The 16,821-nt window shown below is 55.3% G+C and overlaps 1 protein-coding gene across 1 annotated transcript in view; it reads right to left on the bottom strand.

The window, feature by feature from the left end:
* Positions 1-398: 398 nt before the first annotated feature.
* The window catches only part of LMO3 (LIM domain only 3), a 61,130-nt gene continuing 44,707 nt past the window's right edge, over positions 399-16,821 (bottom strand). Inside the window, exons 3-4 of the mRNA XM_073650591.1 lie at positions 6,332-6,457; positions 399-818 (exon numbers count right to left, since the gene is read on the bottom strand). Coding sequence (XP_073506692.1) covers positions 713-818; positions 6,332-6,457 — 232 coding nt within the window. The 3' untranslated portion in view covers positions 399-712. The remainder of the gene's footprint in view (positions 819-6,331; positions 6,458-16,821) is intronic.

The raw sequence follows: 16,821 nt of genomic DNA, 5'->3' as shown, positions 1-16,821 counted from the left end.
CCATTGTGTAATCAGCCCCCAGCCCCCCACCATTGTGTAATCAGCCCCCAGCCCCCCACTATTGTGTAATCAGCCCCCCACCATTGTATAATCAGCCCCCAGCCCTCCACCACTGTGTAATCAGCCCCCAGCCCCCCACTATTGTGTAATCAGCCCCCCACCATTGTATAATCAGCCCCCAGCCCTCCACCACTGTGTAATCAGCCCCCAGCCCCCCACTATTGTGTAATCAGACCCCAGCCCCCCACCATTGTATAATCAGCCCCCAGCCCTCCACCACTGTGTAATCAGCCTCCAGCCCCCCACCATTGTATAATCAGCCCCCAGCCCTCCACCACTGTGTAATCAGCCTCCAGCCCCCCACCATTGTGTAGTCACATATCAGGAGCCGCTCATCATTATATTCCAACGTGTTCTGCTCTTTATTTCTTCTTATAGAAAGTTCCGGTTGGTGTAAAACGTCCTCCGGACACAGAGCGGAAGTGCTCGTCGTGTAAACACTGATTGTACTAAATGCAACAATTACAAAGGAAGCGACAGCGACACAAACGTAACACAATAAAACTGTATCTCATTTGTGTCATATGATACATTATGTACAGTCTCATGCCGAGAAAAAACGAGCAAGCAAAAGGAAAGGGGCCCCCGAAATAACAGCATAATGGTCCGCAGTCTGTACAGGCGTCTATATACAGCACTCAGGGTGGTCCGCTCAGCGCACCTGCGCCACGTAGCCCTCCTTCATCAAGCCCTCCTCATAGTCCGACTGGCACAGAATCATGTTATTCTTCAGAAAAAACTTATCTCCGACACAAAACCTGAAAAACAACACAAGCAAATGAGAAAAACATGGCAGACACAGCGTCCCACAGCCCTCAGCGTCCCACAGCCCTCAGCGTCCCACGGCCCTCAGCGTCCCACGGCCCTCGGCGTCACGCGGCCCTCAGCGTCACGCGGCCCTCAGCGTCTCATGGCACTCGACGTCACACGGCCCTCAGAGTCCCACGGCCCTCGGCGTCTCGCGGACCTCGGCGTCTCGCGGCCCTCGGCGTCCCACGTCCCTCGGCATCTCACGGCACTCGACGTCACACGGCCCTCAGCATCTCACGGCCCTCGGCGTCTCACGGCCCTCGGCGTCACGCGGCCCTCGGCGTCCCACGTCACACGGCCCTCAGCATCTCACGGCCCTCGGCGTCTCACGGCCCTCGGCGTCTCACGGATCTCGGCGTCCCGCGGCCCTCGGCGTCCCACGTCCCTCGGCATCTCACGGCACTCGACGTCACACGGCCCTCAGCATCTCATGGCCCTCGGCGTCTCACGGCCCTCGGCGTCACGCGGCCCTCGGCGTCACGCGGCCCTCAGCGTCTCATGGCACTCGACGTCACACGGCCCTCAGAGTCCCACGGCCCTCGGCGTCCCGCGGCCCTCGGCGTCCCACGTCCCTCGGCATCTCACGGCACTCGACGTCACACGGCCCTCAGCATCTCACGGCCCTCGGCGTCTCACGGCCCTCGGCGTCCCACGTCCCTCGGCATCTCACGGCCCTCGACGTCACACGGCCCTCAGCATCTCACGGCCCTCGGCGTCTCACGGCCCTCAGCGTCCCACGACACTCGACGTCCCATGGCACTCGACGTCACACGGCCCTCGGCGTCCCATGGCCCTCGGCGTCCCACGGCCCTCAGCGTCTCACGGCACTCGACGTCCCACAGCCCTCAGCATCCCACGACCCTCGGCGTCACGCGGCCCTCAGCGTCTCATGGCACTCGACGTCACACGGCCCTCAGAGTCCCATGGCCCTCGTCGTCTCGCGGACCTCGGCGTCCCGCGGCCCTCGACGTCCCACGGCCCTCGGCGTCCCATGGCCCTCAGCGTCTCACGGCACTCGACGTCCCACAGCCCTCAGCATCCCACGACCCTCGGCGTCACGCGGCCCTCAGCGTCTCATGGCACTCGACGTCACACGGCCCTCAGCGTCTCACGGCCCTCGGCGTCTCACGGCCCTCGGCGTCCCATGGCCCTCGGCGTCCCACGGCCCTCGGCGTCCCATGGCCCTCAGCGTCTCACGGCACTCGACGTCCCACAGCCCTCAGCATCCCACGACCCTCGCCGTCACACGGCCCTCAGCGTCACACGGCCCTCAGAGTCCCACGGCCCTCGTCGTCTCGCGGACCTCGGCGTCCCGCGGCCCTCGACGTCCCTCGGCATCTCACGGCACTCGACGTCACACGGCCCTCAGCATCTCACGGCCCTCGGCGTCTCACGGCCCTCGGCGTCTCAAGGCCCTCGGCGTCACACGGCCCTCAGCGTCTCACGGCACTCGACGTCTCACGGCACTCGACGTCCCACGGCCCTCAGCGTCTCACGGCACTCGACGTTACACGGCCCTCAGCGTCCCAAGGCACTCGACGTCCCACGGCCCTCGGCGTCTCACGGCCCTCGGCGTCTCAAGGCCCTCGGCGTCACACGGCCCTCAGCGTCTCACGGCCCTCGGCGTCCCACGGCCCTCGACGTCCCACGGCCCTCGGCGTCTCACGGCCCTCGACATCCCACGGTCCTCGGCGTCCCACGGTCCTCGGCGTCTCACGGCCCTCGGTCACATAGAAGTCGTTCACACTCTGCCTCTCCCACATTAGTAATGGCTGATAACAGTAAGCAGTAGTGAGGCTGAGTGCTTTATATCAGGGTTATTTTCTGAGAATGAAGATGTGAAAATACATAGGTTCACTCAACGAATCATCTCTTAAAGGGGTATTCCCACCTCGGCCGTCCAATATCTGGTGGTTGCTAATATGGGAACAGCTGTGCAGACAGCACTACACTATTTCCATAGGTGCCATAGAAGTGAATTAGATACAGAAATAGAGTGCAATCTGATCTGTAGCCCTGCGCTCTTGTGGCCAAAAAACGGAAACATAACTGGGTTAGATGGGGGCTATCCCTTTAAGACTATACAACAGCTCTCTTTTGGCTGCACTCCTGCCTCATGTATACAGCTTTACATTATGGCTTTCATGCCTCTTAAGAGATTCAGATAAACAACCGAGCGTAGACCCGTCTGTCCACCGAATGTAGACCTAGCCGTTCTCGAACCATAGATCCAGTCATCTGTCGAGGGTAGACTTAGCCACTCACCAAGCATAGACTTTGCCATCTACCGAGCATAGATCCAGCTGTCCATCCAGCGTAGAAGACCCAGTCACCTACCGACCGTAGACCTAGTCATCCACTGAGCGTAGACCCAGTCTACCGAGCGTACTTTGCCATCTACCGAGCGTAGATCCAGCTGTCCATCGCGCATAGACCCAGTCACCTACCAAGCATAGACCTAGTTGTCCACCAAGTGTAGACCTAGCCGCTCATTAAGTGTAGACTCAGCCATCTACAGAGCGCAGACCTAGCACCCACCGAGGGCAGACTTTGCCATCTACTGAGTGTAGACCTACCAATCCACCAGGCGTAGACCTAGCGGTCCAGCGAGTATAGACTTAGCCACCCACCAAGCATAGACTTTGCCATCTACCGAGCATAGATCCAGCTGTCCATCCAGCGTAGAAGACCCAGTAATCTACCGACCGTAGACCTAGTCATCTACTGAGCGTAGACCCAGTCTACCGAGCGTGCTTTGCCATCTACCGAGCGTAGATCCAGCTGTCCATCGCGCATAGACCCAGTCACCTACCAAGCATAGACCTAGTTGTCCACCAAGAGTAGACCTAGCCGCTCATTAAGCGTAGACTCAGCCATCTACAGAGTGCAGACCTAGCACCCCCCGAGGGCAGACTTTGCCAGGTGTAGACCTACCAATCCACCAGGTGTAGCGGTCCAGCGAGTATAGACCTAGCCATCCCGCCAGCATAGATTTAGTTGCCCATCGACCGTAAGCGTAACCTTCCGCATGCTTCTTTATACAGCTTCTTCTGGGTTGATCTCTCCTTTGTCTCAAAACAATATGACCCCTCATGATACAATATGTAGACCCCCAAGATACAATGTGTGGACCCCCAATGATAAAATGTGTAGACCCCATGATGCAATGTGTAAATCACCCCATGATACAATGTGCAGACCCCCATGATGCAATGTGTATTTGTGTAGACCCCATGATGCAATGTGGAGATCCCCAATGATGCAATGTGTAGACCCCCAATGATGCAATGTGTAGACCCCCATGATAGTGTATAGACCCCCAATGATACAATGTGTAGACCCCATGATGCAATGTATAGACCCCCAATGAGGCAATGTGTAGACCCCCAATGATACAATGTGGAGACCCCAATGATGTAATGTGTAGACCCCATGATGCAATGTATAGACCCCCATGATGTAATGTGTAGACCCCCAATGATACAATGTGTAGACCCCCATGATGCAATGTGTAGACCCCCAATGATGCAATGTGTAAACCCCCATAATACAATGTGGCGACCCCCAGTGATGCAATGTGTAGACCCCATAATGCAATGTGTAGACCCCCAAGATACAAAGTATAGACCCCTATAATGCAATATGTAGCCTCCATGATACAATGTGGAGACCCCCAATGATGCAATGTGTAGACCCCCATGATGCAATGTATAGACCCCCAATGAGGCAATGTGTAGACCCCCAATGATACAATGTGGAGACCCCAATGATGTAATGTGTAGACCCCATGATGCAATGTATAGACCCCCATGATGTAATGTGTAGACCCCCAATGATACAATGTGTAGACCCCCATGATGCAATGTGTAGACCCCCAATGATGCAATGTGTAAACCCCCATAATACAATGTGGCGACCCCCAATGATGCAATGTGTAGACCCCATAATGCAATGTGTAGACCCCCAAGATACAAAGTGTAGACCCCTATAATGCAATATGTAGCCTCCATGATACAATGTGGAGACCCCCAATGATGCAATGTGTAGACCCCCATGATGCAATGTGGAGACCCCCAATGATGCAATGTGTAGATCCCCATGATGCAATGTGGAGACCCCCAATGATACAATGTGTAAACCCCCATGATGCAATGTGTAAACCTCTATGATACAAAGTGGAGACCCCCCAATGATGCAATGTGTAAACCTCAATGATGCAATATGGAGACCCCCAATTATGCAATGTGTAGGCTCCATGATGCAATATGTAGACCCGCAATGATACAATGTGTAGATCCCATGAAGCAATGTGGAGACCCCAATGATGCAATATGTAGATCCCATGAAGCAATGTGGAGACCCCCATGATGCAATGTGTAAACCTCAATGATGCAATATGTAGATCCCATGAAGCAATGTGGAGACCCCCATGATGCAATGTGTAAACCTCAATGATGCAATATGGAGACCCGCAATGATACAATGTGTAGATCCCATGAAGCAATGTGGAGACCCCAATGATGCAATATGTAGCCTCCATGATGCAATGTGCAAACCTCAATGATGCAATATGGAGACCCCAATGATGCAATGTGTAGATCCCATGAAGCAATGTGGAGACCCCCATGATGCAATGTGTAAACCTCAATGATGCAATATGGAGACCCCCAATGATGCAATGTGTAGATCCCATGAAGCAATGTGGAGACCCCCATGATGCAATGTGTAAGCCTCAATGATGCAATATGGAGACCCCCAATGATGCAATGTGTAGACCCCCATGATGCAATGTGTAGCCTCCATGACACAAAGTGTAAGCCCCCATAATGCAATATGTAGCCTCCATGATGCAATGTGTAGACCCGAATGATGCAATGTGTAGACCCCCCATGATGCAATATGCAGACCCCCCATGATGCAATGTGTAGACCCCATGAAGCAATGTGGAGACCCGAATGATGCAATGTGTAGACCCCCATGATGCAATGTGTAGCCTCCATGACACAAAGTGTAGACCCGAATGATGCAATGTGTAAACCTCCATGATACAAAGTGGAGACCCCCCCATGATGCAATGTTGAGACCCCCATGATGTAATGTGTAAACCCCCATGATGCAATGTGTAGACCCGCAATGATACAATGCGTAGATCCCATGAAGCAATGTGGAGACCCCATGATGCAATGTGTAGACCCCCATGATGCAATGCGTAGCCTTCATGATACAAAGTGTAGACCCCTATAATGCAATATGTAGCCTCCATGATGCAATGTGTAGACCCCATGAAGCAAAGTGGAGACCCGAATGATGCAATGTGTAAACCCCCATGATGCAATGTTGAGACCCCCATGATGTAAAGTGTACCTCCCCTCTCTCTACCTATACAACCCCACTGGACAGTAGAGCAGGGGCGTGTCCTAGTAGAGCAGGGGCGTGTCCTAGTAGTGCAGACTCCACCCACCTCTGGTTGCACAGCTGACAGGCGAAGCAGTCCAGGTGGTAGACGTTGTCCTTTGCGCGCATCACCATCTCGAAGGCCGGGATCAGTTTACTGCAGGCCGCGCAATTCCCAGTGACGCCAAACAACCTGCGCAAAGATCAGAAGAGCTGAGCGCACGGGCATATTCCTCTGTGGTGATGATGGTGGTTACACTGCTAATGATGAGGATGATGGTGGTTACAGTCCTGATCAATCCCAGAACTGCAGGAAATTGTGAGAAAAGCAGTAGCCTCCTGCACATCAGATCAGTAGCAGGTCCTTGCTGTATCCCTGCATACAAGACCTGGTCCCTGTTGTGTCCCTATATACAAGGCCCCATCCCTGTTGTGTTCCTATATAAAGGGCCTGTTACGACACAGCTTATAATCTTAATCAGCCAGATGTTTAGATTTGTTAATCCAAGAGAAATATACCATTATCTTTGTGTTGACTTGTAAATGTATGTGTATTTCTGTGGCTGGGGAAGGACAGACCAGTATTTGTATAACCCTGAATGTGGAACAATGAATGTTTGCTAATTATGTTGATTAACCATTGTGTGGGCCCTGTGGCTTGTTGACTCACAAAACAGGAGGGCAAACTACGCAAATTCATTAAATGCTCAAACAATGAGACTTGAGGGCTGCACCTTCCTCCCCCCGACCTGTGACTGATGACCTTACACAGATGTAAATATAAACAGGGATGTCTGTAGTGCTGCCAGCAGAGAATCAAGGAGAATCAGGCAGACTTTACAAGGAGAATCAAGGAGAAGCAAGAGTCTCTCTGACCATCAGCTTGGTAGCATGGCTTTAACCAAAGAGACACAGATTTGGATTATATATGATTCTAGCCTAAGGGTATATGGCCCTGACTGGAAAGGTACGGATCTGCTCCATTGACCATCAGAGAGTCTATGGATACATTTGGGGAGAAGTCACCTGGCCCCCAAGGACATGTTGTTTTGGGGTTGCTAGGAGGGACCCACCGGTCGCATGGAACCCATGGAAACATTCAGAGAAGCCACATTGGGACCAGCCAGTCATGGAAACTCTCGGAGAGGCCAGGGTGGGACCCTCGGGTCTCCTGGCCTTGTACCATCGATGGACTGTCAGCTTCCTAAGCTTTCTGCTATCTCCTCTCTGTGGGGGCCACTGGTTGAGGTAGTCGGCCCTGGAAGTCCCAAAGTTGCAGCTGTTCTGCCCCAGGCAAGCGGAGAAGTAAGGGTGAGACTGTGTAATGTTGCACCATCTTGGGTATTTGCTGGGACTGTTCTATGTGTTTATTGTCCGCTTTGTGGGTCAGTAAAGTATTGCCACGCTGTTTTACCCACACCCTGTGTTGTCTGAGTAGCGTTAAGCCCACGGGAGACCCCGGGTCTTCATAGAGCCAAGTCCCTGCTATGTCCTTATATAAAAGGGCCCAGTCCCTGCTATGTCCCTATATAAAAGAACCCAGTCCCTGTTGTGTCCCTATATAATGGCCCGGTGCCTGCTGTATTCACGCATATAGGGCCCCATCATTGCTGTGTCCCTATATAAAGGGTCCGGTCCCTGCTTTATCCCCGCATACAGGGCCCAGTCCCTGCTATGTCCCTATATATAGGGCCTGGCCCCTTTCCTTTCCCTATATAAATGCCCCGGTCCCTGCTGTGTACCTACATAAATGGCCCGGTCCCTGCTGTATCCCTGCATACATGGCCCAGTCCCTGCTGTGTCCCTACATAAATGGCTCGGTCCCTGCTTTATTCCTGCATACAGGGCCTGGTCCCTGTTTCCCTATATAAAAGGCCGGTCCCTGCTGTGTCCCTATATACAGTGCCCGGTTCCTGTTGTGTCCCTATAAAAAGGGCCCGGTTCCTGTTGTGTTCCTATATAAAGGGCCTGGTCCCTGCTGTGTCCCTATTTACAGGGCCAGTCCCTGTTGTGTCCCTGCATAAATGGCCTGGACCCTGCTGTGTCCCTATATACAGGGCCAGGGCATGTTGTGTCCCTGCATAAAGGGCCCGGTCCCTGCTGTATCCCTACATAAATGGCCCGGTCCCTGCTGTATCCCTATGTAAACGGCCTGGTCCCTGTTGTTTTCCTAAATAAAGGGCCAGGTCCCTGCTGTGTCCCTATATACAGGGCCAGTGCCTGTTGTGTCCCTATATAAAGGGCCTGGTCCCTGCTGTGTCCCTATATACAGGGCCAGTGCCTGTTGTGTCCCTATATAAAGGGCCTGGTCCCTGCTGTGTCCCTATATACAGGGCCAGTGCCTGTTGTGTCCCTATATGAAGGACCTGGTCCCTGCTGTGTCCCTATATACAGGGCCAGTGCATGTTGTGTCCCTATATAAAGGACCTGGTCCCTGCTGTGTCCCTATTTACAGGGCCAGTCCCTGTTGTGTCCCTGCATAAAGGGCTCGGTCCCTGTTGTGTCCCTACATAAATGGCCCGGTCCCTGCTGTATCCCTGCATACAGGGCCTGGTCCCTGTTGTTTTCCTAAATAAAGGGCCCGGTCCCTGCTGTGTCCCTATATACAGGGCCAGTGCCTGTTGTGTCCCTATATAAAGGACCTGGTCCCTGCTGTGTCCCTAAGAGCATATAAAGTAAATATCCCGGGTCCCTGATGTATCCCCGCATACAGGGCCTCTTCCCTGCTGTGCCCTATTTACAAGGCCTCTTCCCTGCTGTGTCCCTATATAAAGTGCCCGGTCCCTGATGTGACCCTATATTTAAGGGGTCGCTCTCACTCCGTCCTGCACCTCCAGTGGGTCATGGAAGGTTCAGGTCAGAGGGTCAGGACATATTCGTCCCCATCCTCTGCCTTCCGCGGTCCTCACCTCAGGGCACCGGGGGGAACTCAGCCTGATCACTCACACGTTCCACTCTCTGACCAGCAGACATTTCTCAGCAGAGCAGAGGGGCAGGAGATGTTTGCTGCCATCTTTCGCTTACTGTGGCGGTCACCTCAAGGCACCGGGGGGCACTCAGCCTGATCTCTCACACGTTCCACTCTCTGCATTGGTGAGATGTGAGGATTTCCCCTGGCACCTGGGAGCTCAGACTTCGGCACTCTCCTCTGAGCAGCAGACATTTCTCAGCAGAGCAGAGGGGCAGGAGATGTTTGCCGCCATCTTTCGCTTACTGTGGCTGTCACCTCAGGGCACGGGGGGGCACTCAGCCTGATCTCTCATACTTTCCACTCTCTGCATTGGTGCGATGTGAGGATTTCCCCTGGCACCTGGGAGCTCAGACGTCGGCACTCTCCTCTGACCAGCAGACATTTCTCAGCAGAGCAGAGGGGCAGGAGATGTTTGCAGCCATCTTTCGCTTACGGTGGCGGTCACCTCAGGGCACCGGGGGGGCACTCAGCCTGATCTCTCATACTTTCCACTCCCTGCATTGGTGCGATGTGAGGATTTCCCCTGGCACCTGGGAGCCCAGACGTCGGTGCTCTCCTCTGAGCAGCAGACATTTATGAGCAGAGCAGAGGGGCAGGAGATGTTTGCCTCCATCATTCGCTTACTGTGGCTGTCACCTCAGGGCACCAGGGGGCACTCAGCCTGATCTCTCATACTTTCCACTCTCTGCATTGGTGCGATGTGAGGATTTCCCCTGGCACCTGGGAGCTCAGACGTCGGCACTCTCCTCTGAGCAGCAGACATTTCTCAGCAGAGCAGAGGGGCAGGAGATGTTTGCCGTCATCTTTCGCTTACTGTGGCTGTCACCTCAGGGCACCAGGGGGCACTCAGCCTGATCTCTTATACTTTCCACTCTCTGCATTGGTGCAATGTGAGGATTTCCCCTGGCACCTGGGAGCTCAGACGTTGGCGCTCTCCTCTGAGCAGCAGACATTTCTCAGCAGAGCAGAGGGGCAGGAGATGTTTGCCGCCATGTTTCGCTTACTGTGGCTGTCACCTCAGGGCACCGGGGGGCACTCAGCCTGATCTCTCACACGTTCCACTCTCTGCATTGGTGCAATGTGAGGATTTCCCCTGACACCTGGGAGCTCAGACGTCGGCACTCTCCTCTGACCAGCAGACATTTCTCAGCAGAGCAGAGGGGCAGGAGATGTTTGCCGCCATCTTTCCCTTACTGTGGCTGTCACCTCAGGGCACCGGGGGGCACTCAGCCTGATCTCTCACATGTTTCACTCTCTGCATTGGTGCGATGTGAGGATTTCCCCTGGCACCTGGGAGCTCAGACGTCGGCACTCTCCTCTGAGCAGCAGACATTTCTTAGCAGAGCAGAGGGGCAGGAGATGTTTGTCGCCATCTTTCGCTCACTGTGGCTGTCACCTCAGGGCACCGGGGGGCACTCAGCCTGATCTCTCATACTTTCCACTCCCTGCATTGGTGCGATGTGAGGATTTCCCCTGCCACCTGGGAGCTCAGACGTCGGCACTCTCCTCTGACCAGCAGACATTTCTTAGCAGAGCAGAGGGGCAGGAGATGTTTGCCGCCATCTTTCGCTTACTGTGGCTGTCACCTCAGGGCATCGGGGGGCATTCAGCCTGATCTCTCATACTTTTCAGTCTCTGCATTGGTGCGATGTGAGGATTTCCCCTGGCACCTGGGAGCTCAGACGTCGGCACTCTCCTCTGACCAGCAGACATTTCTTAGCAGAGCAGAGGGGCAGTAGATGTTTTTCGCCATCTTTCGCTTACTGTGGCTGTCACCTCAGGGCACCGGGGGGCACTCAGCCTGATCTCTCATACTTTCCACTCTCTGCATTGGTGCGATGTCAGGATTTCCCCTGGCACCTGGGAGCTCAGACGCCGGTGCTCTCCTCTGAGCAGCAGACATTTCTCAGCAGAGCAGAGGGGCAGGAGATGTTTGCCGCCATCTTTCGCTTACTGTGGCTGTCACCGCAGGGCACCGGGGGGCACTCAGCCTGATCTCTCATACTTTCCACTCTCTGCATTGGTGCGATGTGAGGATTTCCCCTGGCACCTGGGAGCTCAAACGTCGGCACTCTCCTCTGACGAGCAGACATTTCTCAGCAGAGCAGAGGGGCAGGAGATGTTTGCCGCCTTCTTTCGCTTACTTTGGCGGTCACCTCAGGACACCGGTGGGCACTCAGCCTGATCTCTCATACTTTCCACTCTCTGCATTGGTGCGATGTGAGGATTTCCCCTGGCACCTGGGAGCTCAGACGGCGGCACTCTCCTCTGAGCAGCAGACATTTCTCAGCAGAGCAGAGGATCAGGAGATGTTTGCCGCCATCTTTCGCTTACTGTGGCGGCCCTCACCTCAGGGCACCAGGGGGCACTCAGCCTGATCTCTCATACTTTCCACTCTCTGCATTGGTGCGATGTGAGGATTTCCCCTGGCACCTGGGAGCTCAGACGTCGGCACTCTCCTCTGACCAGCAGACATTTCTCAGCAGAGCAGAGGGGCAGGAGATGTTTGCCGCCATCTTTCGCTTACTGTGGCTGTCACCTCAGGGCACCAGGGGGCACTCAGCCTGATCTCTTATACTTTCCACTCTCTGCATTGGTGCGATGTGAGGATTTACCCTGGCACCTGGGAGCTCAGACGTCGGCACTCTCCTCTGAGCAGCAGACATTTCTCAGCAGAGCAGAGGGGCAGGAGATGTTTGCCGCCATCTTTTGCTTACTGTGGCTGTCACCTCAGGGCACGGGGGGGGCACTCAGCCTGATCTCTCATACTTTCCACTCTCTGCATTGGTGCGATGTGAGGATTTCCCCTGGCACCTGGGAGCTCAGACGTCGGCACTCTCCTCTGACCAGCAGACATTTCTCAGCAGAGCAGAGGGGCAAGAGATGTTTGCTGCCATCTTTCGCTTACTGTGGCGGTCACCTCAGGGCACCGGGGGGGCACTCAGCCTGATCTCTCATACTTTCCACTCTCTGCATTGGTGCGATGTGAGGATTTCCCCTGGCATCTGGGAGCCCAGACGTCGGTGCTCTCCTCTGAGCAGCAGACATTTCTCAGCAGAGCAGAGGGGCAGGAGATGTTTGCCGCCATCATTCGCTCACTGTGGCTGTCACCTCAGGGTACCAGGGGGCACTCAGCCTGATCTCTCATACTTTCCACTCTCTGCATTGGTGCGATGTGAGGATTTCCCCTGGCACCTGGGAGCTCAGACGTCGGCACTCTCCTCTGACCAGCAGACATTTCTTAGCAGAGCAGAGGGGCAGGAGATATTTGCCGCCATCTTTCGCTTACTGTGGCTGTCACCTCAGGGCATCGGGGGGCATTCAGCCTGATCTCTCATAGTTTCCACTCTCTGCATTGGTGCGATGTGAGGATTTCCCCTGGCACCTGGGAGTCCAGACGTCGGTGCTCTCCTCTGAGCAGCAGACATTTCTCAGCAGAGCAGAGGGGCAGGAGATGTTTGTTGCCATCTTTCGCTTACTGTGGCGGTCACCTCAGGGCACCGGGGGGCACTCAGCCTGATCTCTCATACTTTCCACTCTCTGCATTGGTGCGATGTGAGGATTTCCCCTGGCACCTGGGAACTCAGACGTCGGCACTCTCCTCTGACCAGCAGACATTTCTCAGCAGAGCAGAGGGGCAGGAGATGTTTACTGCCATCTTTCGCTTACTGTGGCGGTCCTCACCTCAGGGCACCGGGGGGCACTCAGCCTGATCTCTCATACTTTCCACTCTCTGCATTGGTGCGATGTGAGGATTTCCCCTGGCACCTGGGAGCGCAGACGTTGGCGCTCTCCTCTGACCAGCAGACATTTCTTAGCAGAGCAGAGGGGAAGGAGATGTTTGCCGCTATCTTTCGCTTACTGTGGCTGTCACCTCAGGGCACCAGGGGGCACTCAGCCTGATCTCTCATACTTTCCACTCTCTGCATTGGTGCGATGTGAGGATTTCCCCTGGCACCTGGAAGCTCAGACGTCGGCACTCTCCTCTGAGCAGCAGACATTTCTCAGCAGAGCAGAGGGGCAGGAGATGTTTGCCGTCATCTTTCGCTTACTGTGGCTGTCACCTGAGGGCACTCAGCCTGATCTCTCATACTTTCCACTCTCTGCATTGGTGCGATGTGAGGATTTCCCCTGGCACCTGGGAGCTCAGACGTCGGCACTCTCCTCTGAGCTGCAGACATTTCTCAGCAGAGCAGAGGGGCAGGAGATGTTTGCCGCCATCTTTCGCTTACTGTGGCGGTCACCTCAGGGCACTCAGCCTGATCTCTCATACTTTCCACTCTCTGCATTGGTGCAATGTGAGGATTTCCCCTGGCACCTGGGAGCTCAGACATCGGCACTCTCCTCTGAGCAGCAGACATTGAGCAGCAGAGCAGAGGGGCAGGAGATGTTTGCCGCCATCTTTCGCTTACTGTGGTGGTCCTCACCTTAGGGCACCGGGGGGCACTCAGCTTGATCTCTCATACTTTCCACTCTCTGCATTGGTGCAATGTGAGGATTTCCTCTGGCACCTGGGAGTTCAGACGTCGGCACTCTCCTCTGACCAGCAGACATTTCTGAGCAGAGCAGAGGGGCAGGAGATGTTTGCCGCCATCTTTCGCTTACTGTAGCTGTCACCTCAGGGCACCGGGGGGGGGGGGACACTCAGCCTGATCTCTCACACGTTCCACTCTCTGCATTGGTGCGATGTGACGATTTCCCCTGGCACCTGGGAGCTCAGACGTTAGCACTCTCCTCTGACCAGCAGACATTTCTCAGCAGAGCAGAGGGGCAGGAGATGTTTGCCGCCATCTTTCGCTTACTGTGGCGGTCACCTCAGGGCACTCAGCCTGATCTCTCATACTTTCCACTCTCTGCATTGGTGCGATGTGAGGATTTCCCCTGGCACATGGGAGCTCAGACGTCGGCACTCTCCTCAGACCAGCAGACATTTCTCAGCAGAGCAGAGGGGCAGGAGATGTTTGCCGTCATCTTTCGCTTACTGTGGCTGTCACCTCAGGGCACCCGGGGGCACTCAGCCTGATCTCTCATACTTTCCACTCTCTGCATTGGTGCAATGTGAGGATTTCCCCTGGCACCTGGGAGCTCAGACGTCGGCGCTCTCCTCTGAGCAGCAGACATTTCTCAGCAGAGAGAGGGGCAGGAGATGTTTGCCGCCATCTTTCGCTTACTGTGGCGGTCACCTCAGGGCACCGGGGGGCACTCAGCCTGATCTCTCATACTTTCCACTCTCTGTATTGGTGCGATGTGAGGATTTCCCCTGGCACCTGGGAGCTCAGACGTTGGCGCTCTCCTCTGACGAGCAGACATTTCTTAGCAGAGCAGAGGGGAAGGAGATGTTTGCCGCCATCTTTCGCTTACTGTGGCTGTCACCTCAGGGCACCAGGGGGCACTCAGCCTGATCTCTCATACTTTCCACTCTCTGCATTGGTGCGATGTGAGGATTTCCCCTGGCACCTGGGAGCTCAGACGTCGGCACTCTCCTCTGACCAGCAGACATTTCTCAGCAGAGCAGAGGGGCAAGAGATGTTTGCCGCCATCTTTCGCTTACTGTGGCGGTTACCTCAGGGCACCGGGGGGCACTCAGCCTGATCTCTCATACTTTCCACCCTCTGCATTGGTGCGATGTGAGGATTTCCCCTGGCACCTGGGAGCTCAGACGTCGGCACTCTCCTCTGAGCAGCAGACATTTCTCAGCAGAGCAGAGGGGCAGGAGATGCTTGCCGCCATCTTTCGCTTACTGTGGCTGTCACCCCAGGGCACCAGGGGGCACTCAGCCTGATCTCTCATACATTCCACTCTCTGCATTGGTGCGATGTGAGGATTTCCCCTGGCACCTGGGAGCTCAGACGTCGGCACTCTCCTCTGACCAGCAGACATTTCTCAGCAAGGCAGAGGGGCAGGAGATGTTTGCCGTCATCTTTCGCTTACTGTGGCTGTCACCTCAGGGCACCCGGGGGCACTCAGCCTGATCTCTCATACTTTCCACTCTCTGCATTGGTGCAATGTGAGGATTTCCCCTGGCACCTGGGAGCTCAGACGTCGGCGCTCTCCTCTGAGCAGCAGACATTTCTCAGCAGAGAGAGGGGCAGTAGATGTTTGCCGCCATCTTTCGCTTACTGTGGCTGTCACCTCAGGGCACCAGGGGGCACTCAGCCTGATCTCTCATACTTTCCACTCTCTGCATTGGTGCGATGTGAGGATTTCCCCTGGCACCTGGGAGCTCAGACGTCGGCGCTCTCCTCTGAGCTGCAGACATTTCTCAGCAGAGCAGAGGGGCAGATGTTTGCCGCCATCTTTCGCTTACTGTAGCTGTCACCTCAGGGCACCGGGGGGCACTCAGCCTGATCTCTTATACTTTCCACTCTCTGCATTGGTGCGATGTGAGGATTTCCCCTGGCACCTGGGAGCTCAGACGTTGGCGCTCTCCTCTGAGCTGCAGACATTTCTCAGCAGAGCAGAGGGGCAGGAGATGTTTGCCGCCATCTTTCGCTTACTGTGGCGGTCACCTCCGGGCACTGGGGGGCACTCAGCCTGATCTCTCATACTTTCCACTCCCTGCATAGGTGCAATGTGAGGATTTCCCCTGGCACCTGGGAGCTCAGACGTCGGCACTCTCCTCTGAGCTGCAAACATTTATCAGCTCCTGATTAGAATTTCTCCTGCACAAACCATTGATCATCCGCCTATTACAGGGCAGATGACAGTTAATTACCCAGTACATTAACCACTGGGACCAGCGCAGCGGCCATCAGTCAGCATGATGAATGGGCTGCGCTCCGCCATGCTCGGCCGCCGCACGCCAGGCCGGGATCTATGCAATCTGCATAATTACAAGCTCTGGGTTAATAACAGACAATTGATTTGTTGCACCTAAACAAAGTCCTTGGACGCGGCCCAGTCCCTGGCGCTTGTCAGGTGCCATGCGGATGCCAGGAACCTTCCAGCATGAGACGGGCGGCCACTGTCCATATATTCTGCATATGCGATTCCTAATCATTGTCGGACCGGGGAATTGAGCTTCACACACGCGGTGGTGCCGCTGCGCCTCCTCTCCGCCGCACTGGAGGCTCCATCAGTTTTCATCTGCACCTGGACTCTGAAGCCCTAATGATGAATTATCGCCCCTTACATGGGAATATTTTACTGAATTGTCAGACCGCGGAAATCTCATCTAATTAACTGGAAATCGTGGCATTTGTTACTCTCCAAACCTGAAGATGAGGAGATGAAAGGGGGGGGCAAAGGAGAGCCGCGACCGGGAGCAGACGGGGGGCGAGCACAAGCCGGGAGCAGACAGGGGGCGAGCACAGGCCGGGAGAAGACAGGGGGCGAGCACAGGCCGGGAGAAGACAGGGGGCGAGCACAGACCAGGAGCAGACGGGGGGCAAGCACAGGCCGGGAGAAGACAGGGGGCGAGCACAGACCAGGAGCAGACGGGGGGCAAGCACAGGCTGGGAGAAGACAGGGGGCGAGCACAGACCAGGAGCAGACAGGGGGCGAGCACAGACCGGGAGCAGACGGGGGGCAAGCACAGGCCGGGAGAAGACAGGGGGCGAGCACAGATCGGGAGCAGACAGGGGGCA

Source organism: Phyllobates terribilis, unplaced genomic scaffold (assembly GCF_046119375.1).
Source record: "Phyllobates terribilis strain yellow unplaced genomic scaffold, ASM4611937v1 Scaffold_10__3_contigs__length_209671492, whole genome shotgun sequence".
In the NCBI taxonomy this organism is placed as follows: Eukaryota; Metazoa; Chordata; class Amphibia; order Anura; family Dendrobatidae; genus Phyllobates; species Phyllobates terribilis.
This window is presented reverse-complemented; position numbering and strand designations above follow the sequence as displayed.